This window comes from Lutjanus erythropterus, chromosome 18 (genome assembly GCF_056507025.1).
Source record: "Lutjanus erythropterus isolate fLutEry1 chromosome 18, fLutEry1.hap2, whole genome shotgun sequence".
In the NCBI taxonomy this organism is placed as follows: Eukaryota; Metazoa; Chordata; class Actinopteri; order Lutjaniformes; family Lutjanidae; genus Lutjanus; species Lutjanus erythropterus.
This window is the reverse complement of record NC_139334.1, coordinates 23,047,255-23,072,088: the sequence shown is the minus strand read 5'-3', so window position 1 is coordinate 23,072,088 and position 24,834 is coordinate 23,047,255. Positions and strand designations below refer to the sequence as shown.

The 24,834-nt window shown below is 38.9% G+C and overlaps 4 protein-coding genes and 1 long non-coding RNA gene across 9 annotated transcripts; 3 read left to right on the top strand and 2 right to left on the bottom strand.

Moving 5' to 3' along the window:
• Positions 1–882: 882 nt before the first annotated feature.
• Positions 883–6,069, top strand: tp53i3 (tumor protein p53 inducible protein 3). 2 transcript variants are annotated; one of them, XM_084742405.1, is made up of 7 exons: positions 883–962; positions 3,489–3,563; positions 3,739–3,900; positions 3,983–4,250; positions 4,895–5,107; positions 5,259–5,455; positions 5,605–6,069. In XM_084742405.1, the coding sequence occupies exons 2-7, from the start codon at positions 3,510–3,512 to the stop codon at positions 5,800–5,802; spliced, it is 1,092 nt and encodes a 363-aa protein (XP_084598531.1). In that variant the 5' UTR covers positions 883–962; positions 3,489–3,509; the 3' UTR covers positions 5,803–6,069. The 2 variants fall into 2 exon arrangements, with proteins under 2 accessions (XP_084598531.1, XP_084598530.1); XM_084742404.1 differs by lacking the exons at positions 883–962; positions 3,489–3,563 and having other exon boundaries at positions 3,617–3,900.
• Positions 6,070–7,409: 1,340 nt separating this feature from the next.
• Positions 7,410–15,004, top strand: dnajc5gb (DnaJ (Hsp40) homolog, subfamily C, member 5 gamma b). Of its 3 annotated transcripts, XM_084742947.1 has the most exons (6): positions 7,410–7,601; positions 7,903–8,032; positions 8,551–8,764; positions 8,881–9,034; positions 10,779–10,847; positions 12,590–15,004. In XM_084742947.1, exons 2-6 carry the CDS (start codon positions 7,920–7,922, stop codon positions 12,646–12,648), a joined length of 609 nt encoding a protein of 202 aa, XP_084599073.1. In that variant the 5' UTR covers positions 7,410–7,601; positions 7,903–7,919; the 3' UTR covers positions 12,649–15,004. The 3 variants fall into 3 exon arrangements, with proteins under 3 accessions (XP_084599073.1, XP_084599071.1, XP_084599072.1); XM_084742945.1 differs by lacking the exon at positions 12,590–15,004 and having other exon boundaries at positions 10,782–11,364; XM_084742946.1 differs by lacking the exon at positions 10,779–10,847 and having other exon boundaries at positions 7,411–7,601.
• A 570-nt stretch (positions 15,005–15,574) lies between these two features.
• Positions 15,575–24,723, top strand: LOC146311052 (proton-coupled zinc antiporter SLC30A2-like). The gene is made up of 8 exons (XM_084742944.1): positions 15,575–15,727; positions 15,863–16,071; positions 17,044–17,190; positions 18,144–18,297; positions 18,387–18,600; positions 21,614–21,719; positions 21,808–21,942; positions 22,545–24,723. The coding sequence occupies exons 1-8, from the start codon at positions 15,663–15,665 to the stop codon at positions 22,640–22,642; spliced, it is 1,128 nt and encodes a 375-aa protein (XP_084599070.1). The 5' UTR covers positions 15,575–15,662; the 3' UTR covers positions 22,643–24,723.
• LOC146311054 (uncharacterized) lies at positions 15,697–18,223 on the bottom strand. Of its 2 annotated transcripts, XR_014772311.1 has the most exons (3): positions 18,087–18,223; positions 16,996–17,176; positions 15,697–16,056 (listed from the first exon to the last, which is right to left on the bottom strand). It is a non-coding gene; the product is annotated as an uncharacterized LOC146311054 (long non-coding RNA). The 2 variants fall into 2 exon arrangements; XR_014772310.1 differs by having other exon boundaries at positions 15,697–17,176.
• Positions 18,985–20,388, bottom strand: LOC146311053 (tigger transposable element-derived protein 6). The gene has a single exon (XM_084742929.1). The coding sequence runs from the start codon at positions 20,386–20,388 to the stop codon at positions 18,985–18,987; it is 1,404 nt and encodes a 467-aa protein (XP_084599055.1).
• Positions 24,724–24,834: the final 111 nt, after the last annotated feature.

Sequence of the window (24,834 nt, the reverse complement as noted above, 5' to 3'; positions counted from 1 at the left end):
TGATTAGTTGATTGATCTAGAAAATGCTTGAAATGTGGCTCAGTGTTTCCCAAAGCCTGAGGTGACATCCTAAAATGTCTTGTTTTGTCCATGACCCAAAGATATTCAGTTTACAGTCAGAGATGAGTATATAATCCTGAAAATATTCACATTTAAGAAGCTGAAACCAGAGAATCTGGGCTTTCTGTTTTTTCTTAAAAAAATACTCAAAACAAATGATCAGTTATCAAAATAGTTTGCGATTAATTTAATAATAGTTTCATAGCTTGGATACAAATTCTGCAATTTGCTAGCTTGGACCCAAAATCTCCAAATTTACAATTCATATTTATTATTTTAACTGTTAATTCATATTTTCTGTTAATCTGAAGTTGAATTTACTTAAATCATTTAGGTCAGCTCTCTTCAAGATGTTAATTCTATGGAGAAATTAAGCGAATAAATTAGTTTATCAACAGTAAATTTATAATTTTGATAACCAATTAACAAAATTAATTTTGTTTTCACGCAAAAATGGTTCCATCTTCTCAAATTTCTTGATTTTCTTCGTTATCTGTGATAGTAAACTGAATCTCTTGGCTTAAAAACAAGACAATGATATGGGCTGTGGGAACTTGTAATGGCCCTTTTGTACTATTTGCTAACATTTAATAGAACCACAACATTGGCGTTTGGCCATAAAACTCACATTTAAAGATATTATTGGCCCTCGGTAATATCACAGTCAGCTTTAAAATGAAAGACATGATCTCAGAGATCCCAGTGGCCCTAAACGTTGTTTAATTATATTTCACACGTTATTGTGCAATATCCCTTTAATAATAAGCCTTGTCATGTGTCAGAGAGCCTGCCCCTCTGCTGGTTTGATCCCTCCCGCGTCCAGTCTGGACGATGGAGCCTCAAAACTTCCCCAAAACTCAACCAGTCCTCTTAAACTTGATGACCTGTTGACATCTCTGCCGGTAAGTTCATATTTTTTTAATGCTTTGACAATAATTTACAGCCAACAGAGTGATTCACCGTCAAGCAGCTATCATGTGCTGTCAACTCATACATGCTTTTCTTACAGTAGTTCCTCTAATCAGCCTGTTGTATAAAGTTAGACACTTTAATTAAACATATGAAAGTTTTCTTCCAAGAACTTCTGTACGTTTTGACCATACAGCGCATGCATGTTGCGTAACGGTCATTACTGTGTAACGTAATCGTGGGACTTCACTGTCCATCAAAACAGAACTGAGATCTTTATTGTGACATCCGTCTCCTCTTCCCTCTTTTACTTTGTCCTCTGCTGGTTTCTTCCCTCTTTTCTCCTGTTTATTCTCCTAATTAGTTCTGTTATTCCTCACAAACTCCCTGCGTTAGCTAGCTTCATATGTTTCTGCTTTGGACTTGTATGGGAAGCCAAATGGCCCACAATTCATCTCCAGCCACATGTGTTTTCATGTTCATGCTTAGACTTATTCAATTACTTTTTTTTTAAGGGCCAGATTTGAAAATAAAGTAAAGTACCAAGGGGCGGATGTGTGCATTTCCTGTGGAATTTACATGTGTCAAACTATTTTTTGTCAACTTTTATTAGTTTTCACAATTGGAAAATAAAAACTATTTACAAAACTACAGGGAAAAACACATTTGTAATCCTAGATTAAAAGTATTTTGTTGTTTGCTTTAAAAGCCTAAATTAAAACTTTTTAAAATAATAAGTGCCTGTGCTTAACAGCAGACATAACCAATAAATGGGCTAATTATACTTATTTTATTTTTCTGATCAAGCAGAAACATCCACAAACTTAAATGTTTGCAGGTTATTTGAATGAAACCACAATTATATATTTTTTTCATATTTATAAATAATAGTTGTAGGTCTATTTTACCCATGCAGGTTAGCTATATTTGACATAGGGGTGAAAGGTATAAACAGTATAAAAAGTACCCCCATATCAAGTTTGACCAAAAAGCAACATGATAATAAGTTATAACACAGTGTTAAATGCACAGATAAAAGAACCAAGAACATCAGAGCTTTGCCAAATTTAAAGATGTACAGCAAAATAAGCTAAGCACTACATACAGACAGCTTTGGTTTTAGCTCGTTTGTAACAATCCACCACTATTCACACAACTAAGAGGAGGAGGAACTGTAAAAAAGAGCAGTGAAAGTGCCATTATAGGGGCATGGTTTGGTTTTAAGAAGAGAAAGATAATCTGCAGAAGACAGTGCTTACAGTGGTGGTAATACATGATATACTTGAGGAAAGGTTTTTGTATTTTTTTTTTCCATTTATTATTCCAGTTTTGCACATTAAATGTTGCTAAATTGCTTCTGCCGGTGAATATTCTCATTCATCCAGGTCATAGTTATCTTAAGGGATTAAATCGATCGCAACTGGACTGGATAGGACAGCTCTAGTCTGATGAATAGTAGTTGGACTTCAATTATTTATCCTCTAAGAGAGGCCGCCTCCAGACCAAGAATGGTTTCACTCCCTATTGTAAGGCCTAACGACAGTCGTTTGGGTTGAATGGGGTGAAACCCCAGTGAGCCAACAACCGTCGTTGGGGGGGTCTCACTCATTAGTGTTCCATTCTGTTCTAACGATGGTCTTTAGGGGCACCTGGAGCCACACCTGGAGCCAGGTGTGGCTGGACTGTGTTGTTGGTTTTTAGAGGCTAAATTATTGAATCTTTTGGGAAGGGATGAAAGGACAGCATTGTAAGTTGGAGATAGGTTGTGTCTTAGGCCTCCCCCTCTGTTCAGGGATGGTTTCTCAACTTTGACATAGATGGCTTCCCTTACTCCTCTTTCAAACCATCTGTCTTCTCTGTCAAGAATATGTACATCTTTGTCCTCAAAAGAGTGTGTTGTCTCTTTGAGGTGTAAGTAAACAGCAGAGTCTTGACCTGAAGCGTTAGCCCGTCTGTGTTGTGCCATGCGCATACTTAGTTTTTGTTTAGTTTCCCCAATATAAAGGCTGGAGCATTCCTCGCCGCACTGGACCGCATACACCAGATTGTTCTTCTGGGTATGAGGCGTGCGGTCTTTAGGGTGTACCAACCTTTGTATAGTCCAACTACTATTCATCAGACTAGAGCTGTCCTATCTAGTCTGATGAGCATGAACTGATGAAGCCTGCTCGGATGAGAGGCGAAACGTCTTCTAAGACAATTTTACCAGTCCAGTTGCGATCGATTTAATCCCTTAAGCTAAAATGCTTCTGTTATACAGTTTTCAGTTATACAGTATAGTAATAGCTGCCATGCAGTTGTCATACCAGTGCTTTACCCCTGAAGAAGAATTAAGATTTACATTAGATTTACATTAAACATCTCTCAGTGATCACTTGTAGTGTGTTATTATGCCACATTATTAAAAATGAAGACAGAATTTGGTTTCTGCAAGAACCGGTGCTCTTGATTTGTTTAAGTATGGTTGCTGTTGATAATTCCCATGAGTGCTCTTTTTTTTTCCTCTAATAAAATCACAGTTGCCGCTGCTTGTCTATCAAATGCATCACATCCTGCACACTGGACGATTCTTACTGGGAAACGCCTACAATACAGTGAGTGTTTAAAACCACAAGTATGAGCTTGTTTAAAGTGGCCACAGGTTAAATTACTGTTGTGTTTCTTGGTTCATTTGGTGACCAGCTTTAGTCCAGCAAGGCGGGCATTTGTTTCATGACTAAACCACGTAATTCAAACATGTCTTTCTTTCCTTTATGGGCATGGCACAAGAATTGCTCAAGCTTTGCAAAGATGATGCGGGCAGTGTGTGTCGATGTACCAGGAGGACCAGAGAATTTACTGCTGCGAAGTGTCCCCAGACCTCAGCCTAAAACTGGAGAAGTCCTCATTAAAGTTCATGCAGCCGCCCTCAACAGGGCAGACTTACTGCAGGTATAATACAATATATATTTTTGCCTCCTATATCTTACAAACTGGACCGAATTTCTTGCGCAATACTTGTTTTTTTCCACAGAGGCGAGGACTGTACCCACCTCCGGCAGGTGAGAGTGACATCATCGGGCTGGAGGTGGCCGGCACTGTGGATACTTTAGGGCTGGGGGTGAAAAGAGACTGGAAGCCAGACGACAGGGTCATGGCGTTGCTCTGCGGAGGAGGATATGCAGAATATGTTGCAGTGCCTGAGGAGCTTCTCATGCCCGTTCCCTCGAACCTCACACTGTGTCAGGCTGCTGCCATCCCAGAGGCCTGGCTCACCGCTTTTCAGCTGCTGGTTTTTGTTGGTACGCCAACCATTTGTTTGTTATTTAAGAGAGAATGCTCATCTTTCTGCAGGGGAATATCACTGAGAACAACACTGAATATTTATTACAACTTATTATGCTTTATTTCAACATTATAATCTAAATATTTTTAGTCTTGGTGAAAGAAATATGCTGCTGTACTGCCGTTCACATCATTGCTCCTTGTAGCTAAATGTCTCTGTCGTTCTTTTTATCTTATTGGTGCTTTTTATGATTTTATGTATTGTTCATATCATATTAACCCTCTGTATCTCAAATAAAAGCACATCCCAAAGTAATCACATTACTGCTGTAGTATCTAAAAGTGCTACTTGAGATTTTTCATGTATTTCAAATTATTTTAGATTTCAGGCATAATATGTATTCAGTTCAAAAGTCTATTTCTATTTTTGCAGACAACTAGGCAACTCTCTTAGGGGTAACTAGATTTAAGTTATTTGAATTCAGTTAATTTGTTGTAAGTTGACATTCCTGTGAATTTGAATAAATGTGAAGATGGACAAGTATTATTTTCTATTAGTTTCTACTTAATTTAAATGACTCTAACAATACTTTAAGTAGCAAAAGGGACCATATTAAATCCTGCTCGTGTGTCTTGTTGCTGTCTGTCTTCTGTACCACAGCTCAGGTGAAGGAGGGTGAAGTTGTTCTGGCTCATGCTGGAGCCAGTGGAGTTGGAACAGCTGCTGTTCAGCTGGTTCGTCTGTTTGGTGCCGTGCCTGTTGTCACTGCAGGGAGCCCAGAAAAACTGAAGATGGCTGAGAGCCTGGGAGCTGCAGCTGGATTTAACTACAGAGAGGAGAGCTTCGCGCAGGGAGTTCATGACTTTACAGGGGGTGAGTTGTGTACAGACAGTTCACTATACTGCAGGGGAATTTCTGAATACTTCTTCCATCACTGCCGACTCAGAGGTGAAGATGAAGCTCAGAACTGCAGATTAAATAAATATGTGAATCCTGATTCATTTGTGTAACTGTAATTTCACAGGTAAGGGAGCAAATGTTATCCTTGACTGCATTGGTGGCCGTAACTGGGAGCAAAATGTGAGCTGTTTAGCCACCGACGGCCGGTGGGTGCTGTACGGCACCATGGGAGGCAGGGCAGTGGAGGGAGATCTGCTGGGCAAACTGCTCTCCAAGAGAGGACACCTGCTCAGCAGCCTCCTCCGCTCTCGCAGCCTTCAGGTGAGAACTCAAATGAAACAGAAATGACACACCAGCTGTGTTTCTTTAGCTGGCACAACTTTATCTGTGTTAGTTTTGGCACATCTTTCGTACAGTATTTGCATGTCTGTAACTGAGCCTGATTCTTGCTTTGCATTTTCTCCTCACAGTACAAAGCAGACCTGGTGAAGGCGTTCTCACACAGAGCGTTACCGTATTTCTCAGGGCAGACGGCCTCCCTGAGGCCTGTGATTGACAGCACGTTCAACCTGGAGGACATCGCGGAGGCTCACAGGCACATGGAGGCCAACAAGAACATGGGGAAGATAGTCATTAATGTGATTCCACAGAATGAGGAAACTCAGTGATGAAAAGCTGCAGCAATCTTTAATCACTCTGAAGTATGTTTGATTCATGTCAAGGAATCTGAACAGTGTTATTTGAACACTATTTGTCTTGCACATTAATTTTCACACGCTGTGATATCCACCAATAGACCAAAGATGATTTTTGCGTTTTTTTCCTCTATAGTGTTGTAATACTGACAGTTGACAGCGGATTATCCACTACTAACTGTTTATTATCAGTTCACACAAGTATAATTTTTGTCCTTTATAACCAATTTATTTTTTCCAAATTCTATAATATTATTCTTTATTTGGTGTTAGCCTTTCAAGTCAGTCTTAAGAATGTGCCACTTTGCATTTCACTGAACACTTGAATCTTTGAGTTTTGATGATGATAACATATTCGTATCTGTGGTGGAATGTAACTAATTTACTTTAGCTTCTACTACAAGGTTCTTTTACTCGAGTAATTCCATTTTATGGTACGTTATTCTACAGAATCAGGAAGCTCAGTGATGAACAGCTGCAGTAATATGGAATCACTCTGAAGTATATTTGATTTATGTCAAGAAATCTTACAACACAGTGTTGAAAACTACAGTATTTGTCTTCCACAAATGTTGATCATTATTTTAAATGTGTCTTATATCCACATTATGAATCAATAGTGCAAAGATTGTTTATGTAGAGTGTTATTTTTCTGTGTATTTTTCTTAAAGTGGTAATTGACGCAGGATTACCTACTATGAATTTTTTATTATCAGGGCACACATTCATATTTTTTATCTTTTATAACCACTTTATATTTCTGATCCTTATTTTCCACTTACTTCGAGTTTTTAATATTTTATTTACATTAGTCTGTTTTAGCACCTTGAATTTCACTGCACATACAGTACTGAATGAGCATATGACAAATAAAACACTTGAATCTTTGCATTTTGATGATTATTTGTATCAGTGGTGGGAAGTAACTTTTATTGTGAAATAATTGGTAGTTTGCAAAACTGTACTTAGCTTTCCCGACACTGGAAATATTTTTATTCCACTACATTTATTTGACAGCTGGAGTTACTAGTTACTTTAATTAGCAGATTATTTTTCATGCAAAACATATATGATGCATTTTTTTGTGAAAAATAATCTTCCTCATGTCAGGTTGATAAAAAAAAGTGCTTTTATTTTTTGATACTTAAGGTACAATTATTTGATAATACTTATGTACTTTTTCTTGAGTAGAATTATGAATGTAGGAGTTTTACTTGTAATACTGTAGTTATATATTTTTTTATTAAGTAGAAAATTTAAACTTATTTCACCTCTGACCCGTATTAGTATTAAATTATTAGTACTGATTTACTCCATTAGAAACAAGAAAAAAAAAACTCTTAATTCACAATTAAAAATATATTTTTTAAGAAACTTTACTTTTATTCCACACCTTTCTAAATTCTCTGTGATGTTTTACAAATTATTATCTACATAAAAATGTTATCAATAAAAACACTGACACACGATAATATGATTAAATATGATACACATAAACATTCTTACCCTTATTTTTATTCTTACGTCTTGCGTATTTGAGACGCAGCCGGGCGCGAGTCAAACTGACCAATGACGTATGAGAATTCCTTCCTGTTTCTTCACTGAGGTCTCCATGGCGGCTCCTCTGAAGTTTCTCTCCGGTCCATGAGGAGAGACGTTTAGCCAGAGGAAACCGTGTGTCAGCTTCAGTTCATGGACTAAACCTAAAGACGATCAACGGACAGATTTCGGACTCTATGATTCGACCACCAACAACGATATCTATTTGTCCAGTACGTAAGTTTTAACTTCCTCCTCATGTAGACCCGCTAAAGTTAGCTAACAGTTAGCATAAGTCAGTTAGCAGTTTGTCGTGTTTTTCATGTGAAACCCCGAGGGGTCTAACATGAAATAAAGCAAACTCGGTTAAATATTTGAGTTAAACAAGTGTCTTTCTGTGTATTTTCTTCTTAACCAAACTAAGCACCAGTTATATAATCAGTAATATAGTCTGACTGGACTTGAAGCATGCTTTCCTGTGTGTTCATACTGTCAGGAAATTATATTAAGTATTTGTCTTTTTTTATGTCACAGCTGTTAATTTCTGAATCATGGAGGACCCAAACAGACCTCAGCGTAAAATGTCAACAGCTGGAGACAGCTTGTACAAAGTCCTGGGCCTGGAGAAAGGAGCAACTCCAGAGGAAATAAAGAAGGCATACAGGTGTGTTCATAAGGATGAATCAGGCTGTTCATGTAGTATTGAGCAAACACTTCAGGACTATTAGTTTCAAGTAGGACCTACTTTCTCTCTACTGTAGCAAGAAAATAGCTCCTACATGAAACTGCTCTGTGGATTATCTTGAGTAAGTGGATCAGGATATCTGGAAGGAGACATTGCTGTTGAGTTTTATAAATGTGTTTTTGGCACTTGGAGTGATCTAGGTACATTATATTGGAAAGAAGGTACACATCTCTATGGCTGATGCCTCCAAAACTCTGCAGCTCACACCAAAACAATCTAGGTTTCTCAAGAGCACTACAGGCTGGGGGGGAACTGTCACTTTAGTGAGGATAGGGGATCTAAAATCGCAATGTATAGTTCTTTTGTAATATTTTAAGTTGTGGATGACAGCAATCCTTTATCACCCTGTGCAAAAAAAAAAAAACAATAGCATAATTTCTAATTGGAGGTACAGATTTACCTCTAACCCCCCCCCCCCCCCCCCCCCCCCCCCCCAGGAAACTGGCATTGAGGCATCACCCCGATAAAAACCCAGACAACCCAGAAGCTGCTGAGAAATTCAAGGAGATCAACAATGCCAACTCCATCCTCAATGATGAGAACAAGAGGAAGATCTACGACGAGTATGGATCCATGGGCCTCTACGCTGCAGAGCAGTTTGGGGAAGAGGGTGTCAAATACTACTTCCTCATGTCCAAGTGCTGGTTCAAGGTGAGCGGATATGGTTTCAAAAGGCTACATGTGCAACAAGTAAAAATTCAACAAGTATTTACATGAAAATGTATTTTTGAATGTGAATGAATGAATGTCTTTTCCTTTGTGTTCAGGCCCTTGTGGTGTGCTGTAGTATTTTCACCTGCTGCTGCTGTTTCTGCTGCTGCTGTTTCTGCTGTGGGAAGTGCAAACCATCAGAAGAGGATGATAATTTCGTGTATGTGGACCCAGAGGACCTTGAGGCAGAGATCAGAGAACAGGAAGCAGGTGAGAGACTTTGGTCTTTTGGATTAATTTCAGCATCTATACAAATAAAGAGGATATTTTTCTCCTGCTCATATTAAAAAAAACAGTCCAATGTCTGGAAAATCACATTACACTGGCAAGTTGATGTCTCATACATCAGATGTGAACGTCTTAAATTGAAAACAAAAGCTGGTCTTTCAGTTGGTTTAGCATTTCAAAATCTCATCAGTTTGGATTTCACCAATACATTTCGATCTTTTCCTCTTTTTGGTAAATGAGTAAATTAGGAAGTTCTTCATGCTGTTTGCTCACCCACTTTCTTAGTGCCGACAGTATAAGTTATTCTGTAGAGAAGTTTAAACTGAATTAAATGTGTATTGTTGAGATTAGTAATGGAAATAACACTTTGTTGGCGAGTGAGTAAAGATGGACATGGACTGGACAGGAAAATTTTGGGGGCAAATTCAAGTTTATAGATTTCTGAATAGCAATTTATTTTGAGTTTCAGAGAGACTCTTATAGTGAAAAGTTAATCCTGATGGAGATTAAAGGAATAGTTAAACATTTTTGGGAAATGCCTAATTCCCTTTCTTGCTTAGAGTTAGATGAGGAAATCTAACTCTAAGCAAGTCACTATGCTAAATATAAAGTTACGGCCAGCAGCTGGTTAGTGTAGCTTAGCATAAAGACTGGAAACAGGGAGGAAAAGCGAAAAGTCTCTCTGTACAAAGGTAACAACTGCCAAGTGACCAGATGAGTAAGACTGTCCCCCACCATAGATTTTTTTCAGTTGACTAGTAGTAGTAATTTAAAGCCAATACTCGACTCATCATTGCATTTTTATGATATTAATTATTTAAATAGATATTTTTGGGGCACAAAGCGAGCTGTATACTAAAAAAATTAGCCCACTACAAACTCCTCCTCAACCGCTTCTCAGCTCCTGTGTTTGCCTGAACCTGCTGCGTCTTCATCGTCCCGGGGGTCACAGTTCTGGTCAGAGGCACTGTAACATTGAATCCCCTGAAATAATGTATTCCCAGTCAGTTAACTGGTCTCCATTGGTCTTGGACACTGTGTCCCACTCTAATAGAACCATTAACTGAGCTAACTAGCCACTGGCACTTCACTGGCACTGACTTCAGTGTTGCAAGAGAAAAGGTCCATGTTGCCCCGGGCCAAACAACAAAGTGCAGCTCCCAAACGGGGTCTGAGGGTCCCCCCCCCCTCTTTTCTGTGACTAACGGTTAAATGACAACTTGGTTGATTAAGACCTCAGTGGGTTTAGTTGACTATTAGCGAGCAGCCCTACAGCTCAGACTTCAAAAAGTCACGGCTCCTGGTCAAGAAATATTTCAGCACATGACCCCTGGCAAGACAGTAAAATTGTTGTTACAGTTTTTGTAGAAATAAAACAAACATATTAATTAGTGATATTTTGGGTTGCTTGAAGAGGGACTTTGTTACGTTTGAACACAGCCAGCCCCGTTCTTTTCCCCTTTTTCCAGTTTTTTGTGCCTAGCTCAACCAACCATCTACTGGCTATATCTTCATAGTACAGATATGAGAGTGTTATTGATTTTCTATAATTATCTGAAAGAGAGTGAATAAGTATTTACCAAAATGTAATTTCTGTAAATCTTGCCCAAATCTTGGCCTCTGTATTTGGTCTTTTTGTTTTGTGTGCTTCATGCCATGACCATGAGTCAAGTCATTTTCTTCGAGAGAAACGTGGGTTTGCTTAGTGTTAAATTTTGTTTCACAGCAGGAGACGATGTAATAATTATTCAGCCGAGCCCTACTGACACTTCGGGTGACGTTGTCACCTCTTCAGGTAAAGTTCACCTGTCCTCAGCTGACTGCTGCTTCGCTTAACATCTGGCAGAACTTGAAGCAGTGGTTCACTGTGGAGGAGTTCATGTTTTGGCAGCTTCTAACACCACCGACATGGACTGTGTATTTGCCAAATCACCTACTAACATTTTTACTTAATTGAATTAATAACCTCAGTGTTTCCCACACATAGACTTAACTTGGGCAGGCCTTCCAGGTTTATTAATGGCTGCCAAAGTATATTCCCAATTCTGTGGGAAACACTCATATTTCTAAAAGCACTGAAATCCTGAATTCAGTTAAGCTGTTACTTTTTTGTCCTGTGTTCCTTTTTACTTATTAATAGCTTTGCTTGCTTACACTTATCACTGTTGATGATGTTATTAATTTTGAGTGAAGTGGAAAATTAGTATACTAAAATGTTAAATATAAAGAGCAATCAGTCTCAATCAGAGGTGCTGGAGTCCCACATAAATGTGAGAGACAATTTCAGAGGAGCCACTCGATTTATTTGATGAGGCTAAAGAATATTTCTGCTGTATGCACGTTAACAACCTTCACTCACATTTTCTTAAATATGTAGGTAGTTGTAACCTTCATGGTTGCTGTCAATAAAAATAAAATCAAATTGTAACTGGTATGATTGATTTTAGGCTTTTTGTGCTGCTTGTTCCATGTCAAGTTGTTGTTTTGTTTAAGCGTGTGATCCATTGTTTTATTAGCGGTTGAAGTAATTTGTCACGGTTAATCTAGGGCTGCAACGTCTATAAAGTGAAAAGAAAATAGAGAAAAATGTTCATCCCAGTTCAAAGTCCAAGGTGATGTCTTTAAATGTCTTGTATTGTCCCAAAGACACTCAGTTTAACATGATAATAAATGAAGGAAAGTGAGAATCTCCATATTTGAGTTGCTGAAAACAGTGTTTTCTACTGTTTTGCATGAAAAATCACTTTAATAATTGATTATCAAAGCAGTTTGATTCATTTTTACCATTTGCCCAGTTAGGCAGGTGAGTTGCATAATTTACTTGCTCAACATGGTAACAAATAAACAGGCAGTCCTTTGCCCTTGGTGAGCCCTGTAAGCCCCTCTAGTCATTTCATTTGGCCTGAATGAAATGATTGGATGGCCTACCTGCCTGTATACAAACCTCTCTGCCCATGCGGTCATGGCGCACGACCAGGATCTTAAACAAGGCTAGAGGCTGAGTGAGTGAGTGAGAGTGAGAGTGAGAGTGAGTGAGTGAGTGAGTGAGTGAGTGAGTGAGTGAGTGAGTGAGTGAGTGAGTGAGTGAGTGAGTGAGTGAGAGTGAGAGTGAGAGTGAGAGTGAGATCTAAAAATTTCCCCAACCTAACACGCTGTCTTGACAATTGTGAGCACTAACAATAGCCCTGAGTTTGCTGTTTACATTCAATAATCATATATGTTGTAATGTTAGGTGTTCTCTTTCATGTGACTGAGTCATGAAGTAGTTGAATACCTGTTACAGTACTCGGTGTGTGATAATGTGGCTTTGAAGGAAGGCCTTGAAGGGAGGGGGTTGAATTTTTTAGTTAGATACTTAAATGTGGCTCTTGATTCAGCTTCAGTTTAAATGATAAAATCTTTGTTCTCTATAGATATAAAAATAATAAAATATAAAGATAAAAATAATGTCTCCATTTCAGACAGACACCTCTGTTTCACTGCTTTTGCTAAGAAATAAGTAAAATTCATTAAAACATCTGTTTTTCTCACCTCCAGGTGAGAATGTACCGATTGTGATTCAACCTCATGCAACCAACGGCACCTCGGGGCCCTGATCCACCCTGAAATGAGTGAGTGGAGTCCTTCACAGTCTGGACTGTGTAATTAAACCGTGTGGCTGTATTGATCATTTTCAAAGTGGCGGCTGGTGTGTATTGATAATGGGTTTGAATGTGGTTGTTTTGACTTAGACGAAACCTATTAATCTCAGAGACATATTTGTTTTTGAATCAAGCAGCGATTTGATTGTGCCATAGTTTGTTTTTGTTTGTTTTTTTAAGCGCCTGCGGGTTTGTCTTTGATCCAATCTGATATTTATTTTTTTACTTATCATTTTTGAATATTGGGCAGTGACAAATGACAAAGCCATGCAGATCAAAGCTCTGGAATAATTATTTTTCATGTGCACTTTAATATCCAAGTTCATGTTTAAAATCTTAAAGCTGCCACGATGGTCTGAGAACATTTTGGCTCAAGACAACTCTTGGGTCCAAAATTTTTTCTTTTGTTTTGTTTTGTTTTTTTTAAGCAACATTATAGGCTGGTTCAGGTTTTAGGTTTAGTTTAGTTTTTTTTTTGTTTTTTCAGCCATACAGAGGTCAACCACTTGGACATTTACAGGGTGTTCAGCCGTGCTGCACATAGTTAGTCATTGAAGAGACAAAATAATAGACTTTATGAAAAGATGTAGATTTCCAGTCATATTACTCAAAAGCAAAATATCTTGTGACTAAACCAAACGGTGTATTTTAAATTTTTGGATGTCAAACTGTGTCCACTGCCTGTAAATAGTCTGACAAGAAATCATAAAATAAAAAGACAGGCGTTGCAGAAATAATTCAATATTTTGGGAGGAACTTTTTCTTTCTGAAAGTTAGATGAGATTCCCATGTTGATGTTTTTTTGATTACAGAATTATTATTACTCACTACTGAGAATACTGTAAACTGAAAATATAGAAACACATTTATAAAGTTGGGTGTAGAGTTGAAATGTTTGTGCATTTTCCCAAACTGATAGTTGAGCATGTTGACAATCAATAATCGATTTATCATTAATAATTTATAAGACACAAAACACACGTCTCTTTTTTAAGTTTTATTTAAACACGAACAGAAGAATTAAGCAATGAGGCTCTTGGTCAAAATGGCTGCTCTTGTCCTCCTGTCCTTCCTCAACAAATGGCTCCACCAAACAAAACTAAGTCAAATGGAGCTCAGTCACTGCCATTTTTAACAACCAGACCAAACCAAATAATAAAAACAAAACCTGTGAGCTCTGGAGAAACGGCGCACAGAAGATACACTGGCAGATGATTCATTGATTAACAAGTAATTAATAACATCCCTGGTTGGGCTTAATTGCCTTGAACTTAAGACTGAGGGGTTTGTTTTTCCGTCATCTCCATGTCATTAAGTTGGAAGTTAACTGGAAGTTGAAGACTAACAGTTACGAGTAATTCCAGTGTTAGTGTTAGCTTACAATTTATTAGCATAGCTAAGAGGAAAATGCCAAGCCTGAAGCTGTTAAAAATTACAGCTTCGCACACCTCTAAAACTCATCTTCTTCATCACAGTGGCTTTCAGAAAAAATTTAGTTTCCCAGAAATAACAATTTAGGTTGTGACTTCAATGCTATCAGCAGCAGCAGGCGGGGGAAAGCTTGTCTGGTTCAAAATTAATTTTAAATACTAACTTTTTGGAATCATGTTGTCACCGTGAGGTTTCCAACTTGTGTTATAGTTGGAGATGTCCTGCATGGAAGCACTGAGTGGAGGGAGAAACAATTGTTTGTAAAGAAATAATTCCAGCACGTAGAACCACAGCTTGACGTTTGTCTACAGATTAAATGAAGGACATTCAGTTTAGCATGTTAATTAGTGAAATTTAGGCGTTTGCTGGTGCATTTTGAAACTTTGGACAGAGACAAGCTTGCTGTTTCCCACTGTTGCCTGTCGTTATGCTAAGCTATGTAAATTTCCTCTTGGCTCTAGCTCCATACTAGCAAAATTCACAAAATCTTTTAATCTGACACTCGTAAAGAAAGTGAATACATGTATTTCCCAACATATTCAAATAGCTCTTTTAATTGAGTTAATTCACTGTATCTACTCATAAGGTGACCTCAAGAAAAAAAAAGATTTATTACGTGCAAAATCGTTATTTTCTGAAAAACATACTTGCCAAACCTCACACTAAAACCAATGTTGTTAGCGGCTCAACAACAAAACAACTGACTCGATTTATGGCCAAATTTTCTGCTTTCCTTGTTCACCAGTCAATGTAATCCAGATGATCCAGATGTGTCAAGACCTTTTAAAGACAGTGATCTCACTGTGGTGTGTGAGAAGATATACTGTGTGTATGTTTCGTGATATTATGCTCGATACAGGAATCGTGTTTTTATGTAAATTCAGAGATATATATTTTTGATCTGAAGTTTTATGACACATTGAGTGTATATTAAGATACGCCTTAAGTTATGTCATCTTTCATCATGTTTACATATATTTTTTATTTGTGCTGGGTGGAGGAATGCTTGATTGTGCCTCTTTACATCTAATAGTATATGGGCATCTTTTTTTTTGCATTTGCTCTGTTTTTCTTGAACAAGGAGTGATTTTGACAAACTGTTCAACAGTGTATTTATGTAAATTTTTAAACAATCCCATAAGTTTTGTATATTTTGAGAAACAGAAATCAAACTTCACAAAAGTGCCTGAACACTTTTAAGGGGGATTTTTTTCTTCTTCTTCTTCATGTTTGAATTGTTTGATCAAAGATTAAAATACAAAATGTATATATATTTTGTTTTATCTCAACATTCCTGGGTATTTTTCCACTCTGTCAACAGATACATGTTTCCAAACTGTTTGTTTCTGTAAAGTTAATGCTGGTGTGATCAAATAAACTTGGGTGGTAATGGAAATGTTGTCTGTTTGCTTTTGGTAACCTTTCATTGGCTACTCTTGCTCCACCCGTTAGACAACATGTGTGAGAGCAGGTGTCAAGATTCACGTAAACGCTAGTTAAAGTTAAAGGGAGTCACTGAGGTGTATTCATCTGAGAATATGGAGGTATCATCGGATTCGGAGAAACAACATCTGATTGAGACTCATTTGGAGCCTCTTGAATGGTATGTTTTTATTCTTTTCGTCCTTTAATACACACAATGTTGGCACAGATGTTTTTTAATTTACTTGTGTACATATTTAATCAGTCAATCTAAGATAATTTCCTAGGGAAACTAATCACAGTTTGTTCTTCTCAGGACAAGTTCTCCAGAGGAAAAACATTCATACTCATTATCAGAGCTGAGTGAAGACGCCTCCAGTGTGGACGGCCTGTGGCAGCCTGACTGGTTCTGTCAGGAGACGGACATGCTGTTGGAGCCGGAAAGCGACACGAGACGTTTGGCCAGAAGGAAGCTTTACTTCGCCTGTGCCGTCAGCCTCGTCTTTGTGGCTGGAGAGGTGATTGGTGAGATGAAAAAGTCATCGTCACAACCGATTTCACCTGCTGCCACAAATTCATCAGATGCTTAATGTCATATTGAACTTTGTACTCTACTACCTTTATCTGATAGCAGCAGTTTCTTGTTAATTTGAACATACAGAAAACTAGAATTACTGTCTTGCAGTTTGATGCCTCCGCCAACCAGTCAGATTTTAGTTAATCTCCATGTCTGTACAGACTTACATATGTATTGAAGAATTTAAAGGAGTTAAATAAAAGGTTTTAGGTTTAAGAAGTGTATTTTTTGTTAAATCGAGTTGTCACTATATTGCCATGTATGATTTTAGTGCATAATTTCTAATTTATTGTAAAACACTAGTGCTAATTTGGACAAAATTTCACACAAATATCTAGTAAGATAAAAGGTCAAAGGTCACTCTGACATCCTGATGTTCAGCTTCTTATCAGTCCTCTAAAAAAAATAGTCTCTAAGTGAAGATAGCATGTTTCTCACTGGAAATTATTCACTAGAATCATACATACACACAACAATATAGTGACAACTCAATTTTAACAAAAAATACACTTCATATACTTAATTAATTTAATTAAATTCCCTCAAAGTCTTTACTACATACATTATATTAGTCTGAACTGAAACCTGACTGGTTGGGAGAGTCGTACAACTGCAGGAAGTAATTCTAGTTTTCTTATGATTTTGGGACCTAATTTTATATGGCAATTTGTCTAATTATTAACATTTTACTGGGTAGTTAATAACACATTACTGTGTTGTAATAAACTCAGAGTACATTGTTATAGTTTCTTTAGTTTACACAGACTTCAAGTACTTATGTGTTGACGCCAATTGGACCAGCCGTCCTCAGTTAATTGGTCTTAAGTCTGAAATATGTCTCTGACAGGTTAAGTCAGAAACAAACAGCCTACCCTCCTCTGTTGAAAGTCTGCTGCAGGGATTATTTGTCCTCTGTGCAGGTGGATACGCTGCTCGCAGCCTGGCCATCATGACAGACGCAGCACATCTTCTTACCGACTTCGGCAGCATCATGATCAGCATCTTCTCTCTGTGGATCTCCTCCAGGCCTCAGACACACACCATGACCTTTGGCTGGCATCGAGCAGGTGAGATCAGAATAGCATGTAATCATTCTTTCAAAGGAATAGTTCAGTATCTTAGTAAACACACTCAGTTGCTTTCTTTCTGAAAGTGAGATAAGATCAGCATCAATCTCTCATATCTGTGCATCAAGTTTGAAGATGGCTGTGGTGACCTTTTGGGACACTGAGGTCACATACTTATATTTCACATATTTTCTCAGGCATTTTGAGGGTTTTAGCAACCTATTCTGCAGCTACAGGCTGATTCAAGTTCTCTTAGATCCAGTTTAAGGTACTGACTATTTCAAGGCCAACAAAATACTGCAAATGATCATGTAATGCAGTGTGTTTTATCTGTACACTGGTGGGTGTCGCCCAGACATGTAAGAAGTAATGACAATATATAGGTCTCCACAAATTTTCCATTTTTTACTCTTTTTTTTTTTTTTAGAGGTGCTGGTAGCTTTAGACAGAGCCAGACTAGTTTTCTGTTTTCTCCTGTATGAGAAGTTATTATCTTGCCCTGGCTACATATTTACCATACAAACATTACAGCGGTATAGATTTCCTCACATAACACTTTGAGGGAAATCCTCCTTTAAAGGTGAACACATCCTCAATCAACTAGTTCAAGAAATGCTGCAGATTTTGGGTTATTTTGACCCTAAATGAAGCTTAATTGCAGGTCTTTTACTCCCTATATAATAGATTATTGTTCTCCAGACTGTCCCTCGGTTTACAGTTTATTTGATATTAAAGTTGACTTTGCTTTTGCTGTCAGAGCCATTTGTGCTTATTGAGTTGAGACAGTTTTATATATTTGTATGTGATTATTTTTTCCTGGTTTTCTTTCCAATTAAGTAGTCTGCTTTTAGACAATTTGTATTATGAATTTAATTTATTAGTATTTGTGCCATTACCTCATAATGTCTACATGTTCTGTGTGTTGTTTGACTCTCAGTTGTTGTGTTGAACAGAGATTCTGGGCATGTTGCTGTCAGTTGTGTCTATCTGGGCTGTGACTGCAGTGTTGGTCCTAACAGCCATACAGAGGATCACTGATGGAGACTACGACATCGACAGTCACATCATGCTCATCACCTCAGGTTGTGCTGTGGGGGTCAACGTCCTGTGAGTATGATGAGTTTACCATCAAGATTATAGTATGCTTCATGTATCAGGTACTCTTCTAAAAACATTTTGGCCTTTGTTTTCTTTAGGATGGTCCTGATCCTCCATCAGTCTGGTGCCTCACACGGCCACAGTCACAGCTTTACAACCGGCCGGCTGCAGAGGGGCAAAGAGCACCAGGAGCATCATGGCCACCATCACCGTCACGGCAACGCCAGCGTGAAGGCGGCTTTCATCCACGTGGTGGGAGATCTGGTGCAAAGTGTCGGAGTCCTGCTGGCTGCCACCATCATCCACATCTGGGTCAGTGTCAGCTGAAACACTAAAGGGGTTCAACATCTCTGCAACTCAATTTAGGTCATTTTACTTATCAGTCTACAGCCAGGTTACTGGCTCTGAATTAAACATCTAAAAATTTAAAATCTACAACAGCTGATTCAACAAATTAACTTTAAAAGACATGACAAGAGTAGACTTGTATTGCACGCTTGCACCATAAAAAATGATAATTCAAATTGCCCAATGCGCATCTCAGCAACTAAACTTAATCTCATCTGATAAGCCTGTAGATGACATTTTAACCATGACAATTAACAGGAAACAACATTCCTGGGTTTATATAGACCACATAGGGGTTTCCAGTAGAGCATAATGGCCACCTGTACTGGAAAATTCTTTTCACTTGGGTCATAGTTTTGTTTTGTCCAAAACAGAGTTCACTTCTTTTGCAAACTGATGTAAAAGGTCAAATTTGTTGAAACCAGCATGCAGCAGACCGGTCTTTAAAATGCTGAGTGCATTCCTCATCTCAGCCGAGGATGGCACAGCGGTCTCCTCCACTTCCTCCTCCTTCTCGTTGCCCGTACCAAAGCGTTCTCTAACCTCTGCAATGATGTCCTCATCAGTAACAGGGACGCTGTCATCAGTGTCAATCCACTGCTCAAACTGGTCGGAGCTGATCTCTGCAGGTGGATCCACACCTGTCTGCTCCTCCTCTGGTGGTAACGTGAGCAGACCTGCTCTCCTCCAGCTGTTTCTTATCGTAGACTCCTCCACATCAGCCCAGGCGTCCCGCAGCATGAGGAGAGCATCCAGGAGGTTGATGTCTCCAGTAACTCTGCTTCCCTCATCAGTCTGCTGCAGGACGTTGCGGGACACCTCCCTGCGATAGTGAGCTTTAGCCGCTCTGATGACCCCCTGCTCACAGGGCTGCATGTTCTCTGGCGGGAACTCCACTCTGATGTTCCTCAGTATTGTGTATCTCACATCATGGGCTGCACATCTGTCCAGCAGCAGCAGAATATCCCTCCCCTCTTGGTCCAGTTTGTGATCCCACTCCTTCAACCAGTCCAGAAACAGGTTCCCAGTCATGCATGCAGAAGCACTGGTTGTATACTGGACAGGAAGCGTGGGAACATTTCTGAAGCAGCGGGGGTTCTGACTTTTACCAACCACAAAAAGTTCCTTCTTCTCTCCAGCAGCAGAACATGCAAACAGAGCGGTGACCCTCTCCTCACACCTCTTAAAACGACTATCACTGTCAGATTTAAAGCTCATGGTGCCTTCAGGTACTGCTCGGAAATAAACTAGACTCTCCTCAGCACTCCAGATGTTTTCCTCTGTGTAGTTCTGTCTCATCTGTCCCCACTGGTCCTCCAGCCAGTCACCACGTGACATCGCCTCATTAGCCTCTTTAGTCACTTTCTTAAACACGATGTTTTCTCTCTTTTTAAACCTCTCGAACCAGCCGATGGACACTCTGAAGTTGTCCTCTCCCAGACTGGCTGCCAGTTCTTCAGCCTTCACCCTCACTAACCGTCCGCTCAGAGGGACGTTACAGGACCGGGCTTTATTGATCCACTTCACCAGGGCGGCTTCGACCGCAGGAGCTTTACCTGTCCTCCTCCGTTTTCTGTCTCCATCGCCAGCAGCCATGACGGCGTCTCTTTGTTTGAGGAGAGAACACAGGGTCGCCTGAGGAACCCCGAGTGTCGCTGCCGCGTCTCGTTGGCTCGTTCTCGGCAGTCTGTCATAAGTTTCGAGGAGAATACGCTTTTCACGGAGAGAAAAAGATTTTCTTTTTCCCGGCATGATTTCACCTTGCCTGCAGGACCCACATGTAGCTACAGGACACGCCCACTACATGATAACACCACTCGAAGCGGTCGTGTCTAGGAGGGAACCCCAGATTCACTAAAGATCTCGCGAGAGTGATCATTTTAACCCAAACTATGATCTTTCCCAAACCTTAACCAGGCGATTTATGTCCCTAAACTAAGTCACATCATATTAGTAATTATAATTAGTAGTTTGTTTGTTAATAGGGTGTAGAACATGTATAATTATTTAACGACGCTTTCAAGTGTCGCGAGAGTTTAACAACTTAAGGGTTTCCCTCTAATGATGACCCCTCGAAGCCATCTAAACAGGTATGAAAACGGTCGTGGGTAGATGAGAACCGCAGGTTTGTCAAATCTTCGCGATATTTTACATGTTATATCTTCACTGTGTACGTTATTCAAACCACAGGCCTTCGGTTTAGACATTGTTTATAATGTGACAAAGCCAATCTGCTGAAGTTTAGACACAAAAACACTTAGAATTCGGGAAAGATTATGCTTGGGTTTAAGTTGTTAATCTCGCGAGATCTTTCGCGGGTTGGGGTTCCCTTCTAGGCACTTCATTTACAATCAATACATTGTCTTTATAATATGGATGAAGTGATACGAGAAACTCACTTGGTATAACGTAACCAAGTTTTCTGTTCAGGACAGAATCACACCTCCTAAGGATATATTACATAGCATTCATTTAACAAGCCATTTTTAACTAACTGCAAATTAGTTGTTGTAATAAAATAAAAAATAAATTAAAATAATGTAAAAGTATTTTAAAAGTATATAAGAATGAGCTATCAAAAATAAAAAAGTAAATAAAATTAAATAAAGTCCTGAGCAAACCATATTCAAGCATAAGTTCACAGTTTTCTGATATAGGTGCTTAAGACCTCATACATTACTTTAGTAGAATATTTAAACAGAATTTGTATAGGAATGATTTTGTCCCAAACTTTTAGATCCATATCATTTATCTCCACTATATTCTGAAAAGGCCTTTAATTTCCTAAAACTGGGTGCAAGCATGAGTCAGGATCAAAGTGCGTGCATGCGACAAACTTATTTTTCAGGATGAATATAAATTTAGTAGGAGAGCAGTATCAGCAGGTGGGGTTGGTGCAGACTCTCACCAACCTTCAAGCTCTATTCTGTGTTTTTTGTGATTTGTTTTTAATCATGTCTGTGTGTGTTCCTCACAGCCTGATTATAAAATAGCAGATCCTATTTGCACGTTCCTGTTCTCAGTGCTCGTTGTTGGAACAACACTTCCAATCACCAAGGATGTTTTCAGAATACTTATGGAAGGTAAACACACTTAACTTCTGTTTGTCTGTTGTGACATTTCACTTATGACAGTTTGTGTGTTACTGAGTGTCGTCTTTGTTTTGTGCAGGCACTCCTCAGGACGTTAACTTCAGCGCTGTGAGAGAGCTGCTGCTGTCTGTCAGAGGAGTCGTGGCTGTTCACAGTTTGCACATGTGGAGCCTCAACATGAGCCGTTCTTTACTTTCTGTCCACGTGGCTGCAGGTACAGACACAGAATCAATACTGCTAATCTGCAACACACACAGTCTGACCTCAGAGGAGGTGATGCACATGTGGTTTAGACTATTATCACAAGACGTGGGCTAGTATACAGACGGCACTGGAGAAAAACACCTCTAATAATCTGCAAAAAGAATTTAAAGTGATAAATATATCTTTGGCAGAATTCAAGACTTGTAAATTCCATGGGAACTGTCTCTTTCGTTAATTTGCTATATTTTTTAGTTTTATTTAGTCTTCATTTTAAGGAGCAAAAATATATACAGAGAATGAAGACTGAAAATAACTTGTGTTCAAGTCTTTACTGTGTCCTTATCCTATGATTTTTTTTGTTTATATCTTAATATCAAAACTTCAAAAATCACAGTTTATTTTAGTTTTCTTCACAGAAATAAATGAAATGCTGACATAAAGACCTATTGTATATATGTTTTAAAAATTTCTTACACCTCTTAAGAAGGCTTTGCAACTTGTTGTGAAACTTTGGCGACCCCTAGTGGGGGTTGAGCCCCGCATGATGATACATCTGTAAGATTACTGAAAACAACAAATTTAAGAAAAAGTTTCCTGTGTTTGTGTCCTCAGAAAAAGAAGCTGACACACAGCTCGTCCTCACGAAGGCGACAAAGCTCCTGCGCTCCGAGTTTGGTTTCTCCAGCATCACAATCCAAGTGGAGCGATGAAGGACGACTGCTGACAGAACCTGGACTCTAAGGTGATGACAGTGGAGCAGGTTCCTCCAGCACTCCCTGCTCCTGACTCACAACCTCCTCATAGCCTGTTTGACCAGCTGATGGTACGACTGAATGTTTTTACATTTCAGGAATTTGTGGCACTGTTTACATCCCTCAAGTGCTGTATATGCTTCCAGCCATTACAAATTTTATTTATAGGTAATGCCTGTGTAAAAATTAAAAATCTCAGAGCTGTGAGTCTTTTATAAAATATTTATTCATGCTGTTATCATGGTCAGGATTAATTAATTTGGTAAAAATGACCAGAATTCAAAAGCTGACTACTTCCACTGCATGGCTGCCCAGATATTTGGTAAAAAAGGCCAAAGCATTCTTTTTTTTTTTTTTAGGGGCCTCTTTTTGGCACAGCTCTAACTGAAAAAACAGTTAAAAACGTTGTACAAATACAGCCGGTGTAACAAATGTTTTTATTTACATATCACTCGATATATTTAGTGTTTGTGAAACACTTTGATAATATTCTTGTATTATATTGTTGCTTCTTTCTGAAGTTTTCTGATTATTAATTACATATTTTAAGGGGATAGTTCTTTTTCTTTTTTAAGTGGGATGGTGTGAATTACTTATTAATAGTCAGCCTATTGACTCTTTGCTAAGCCCCCCCTCCTTAGTTACTGTTGCTAAGCCTGCTGAACTTGACATTCTGGCGCTGCATTTATGCAGTTCAGTTTACCTTGTGTCACAAAAGGCTGCTGTCATGTAAACCAAACATTGCTCTTTGCAAGGCCACCACATTCCTTTGACAAAATCACTCATTTTTCTTCACAGAAACACAGGAGTTGCTGGTCTGTCGTTGCCTCAATTTGTCAGTATTGTGTGTTAAGTCACACAGTAATACAAACGATCAAACCGAGGCAGCGGGAGACCAGCAACTCCCGTGTTTCTGCCAGGAAAAATTACAGATTTTTGGTTGGTTTGGAGAATGTGATATTTGGCTTACATAGCAACAGCAGTTTCCTGATGGAAAAGGCTGTCTGACGGCAAAGTAAAGCAGTGCAAATATTCTAAATATAGAGTACTCTTAAACTGATACTGATGTTTTAGGTGGACCTTTTCCAAGTGGCTGAAATCCATTTTGTTGCTGACTCTGTTCACAGCAGTTCATTGCTTTGTTTCCTACACCAGTACTCCAGCTGTTTCTCCAGTAATACACTGACTACTGATCAGTACCTCATACAATCCCACCCCTTTAAGCTTCCACAGAGGGTTTTTTTCCCCCCTCTAACATAAACCACGTGTTTTACCCACATCTTACTCATAATCTACATTCTCAGAAACATACAAATCTTTGATGCTGGTTTCTTTTTGCAACATCAGTGTCAATTTATTTCAACTGACAAGTCCTGGTCAGATAGAAACAGTTCCTCAAACCTTACAGACACATAATTATTAGGTCGTACAACAAATCCATTCAAACAATACATACAGATAATCTTCACACATTAACTTCAAGTTCATGTTAGTGTGGATGGGGGTCCTGGTCGAGATGAGCGATGGAATAAGAAGCACACAGATATTAAATTGTTCTTAAAGGGGTAGTTTGGATTTCTTGAAGAGGGGCTGTTTGAGGTTCTTATCGACAGTCAGTGTATTACCTACAGTAGATGGTTTCTGACACCCTCCCAGTTTGAAGGAGCAGCAGGAGTACTGGTGTAGGTACATTTTTATGACTTTACCTTGCTGTCAGACAGCCTTTTCCACTGGGACGCCGCTGTTATATAAGCCAAATATCGCTCCCTCTTGCTCCAGACTCAACTGACAAAATCAGTCATTTTACCTCTCAGAACAGAGGAGTTGCTGGTCTCCCACTGCCTCGATCGGTTAGTTAGTTGGTGTTATTGTGTGACCAAAAGGTTTATTCGGATTCACAGAAAGTCAAACAACACAAACTAACAGACTGAAGCAAAGGTAGATCAGCAACTCCTGTGTTCTGCAAGGTAAGGAAGACAAGGAACAATATTTGGCTTCTGTAACGGCAATTTCCTGTTACAAAAAGCTGTGAGACATCAAGTTAAGCAGTTTGACTCTGTCTACAGCAGTACATTGCTTAACTTCCTACACCAGTACTCCTCTCTGCTTCTCCACACTGGGGCATGTTGACCGCCATCTACTGTGTGTAA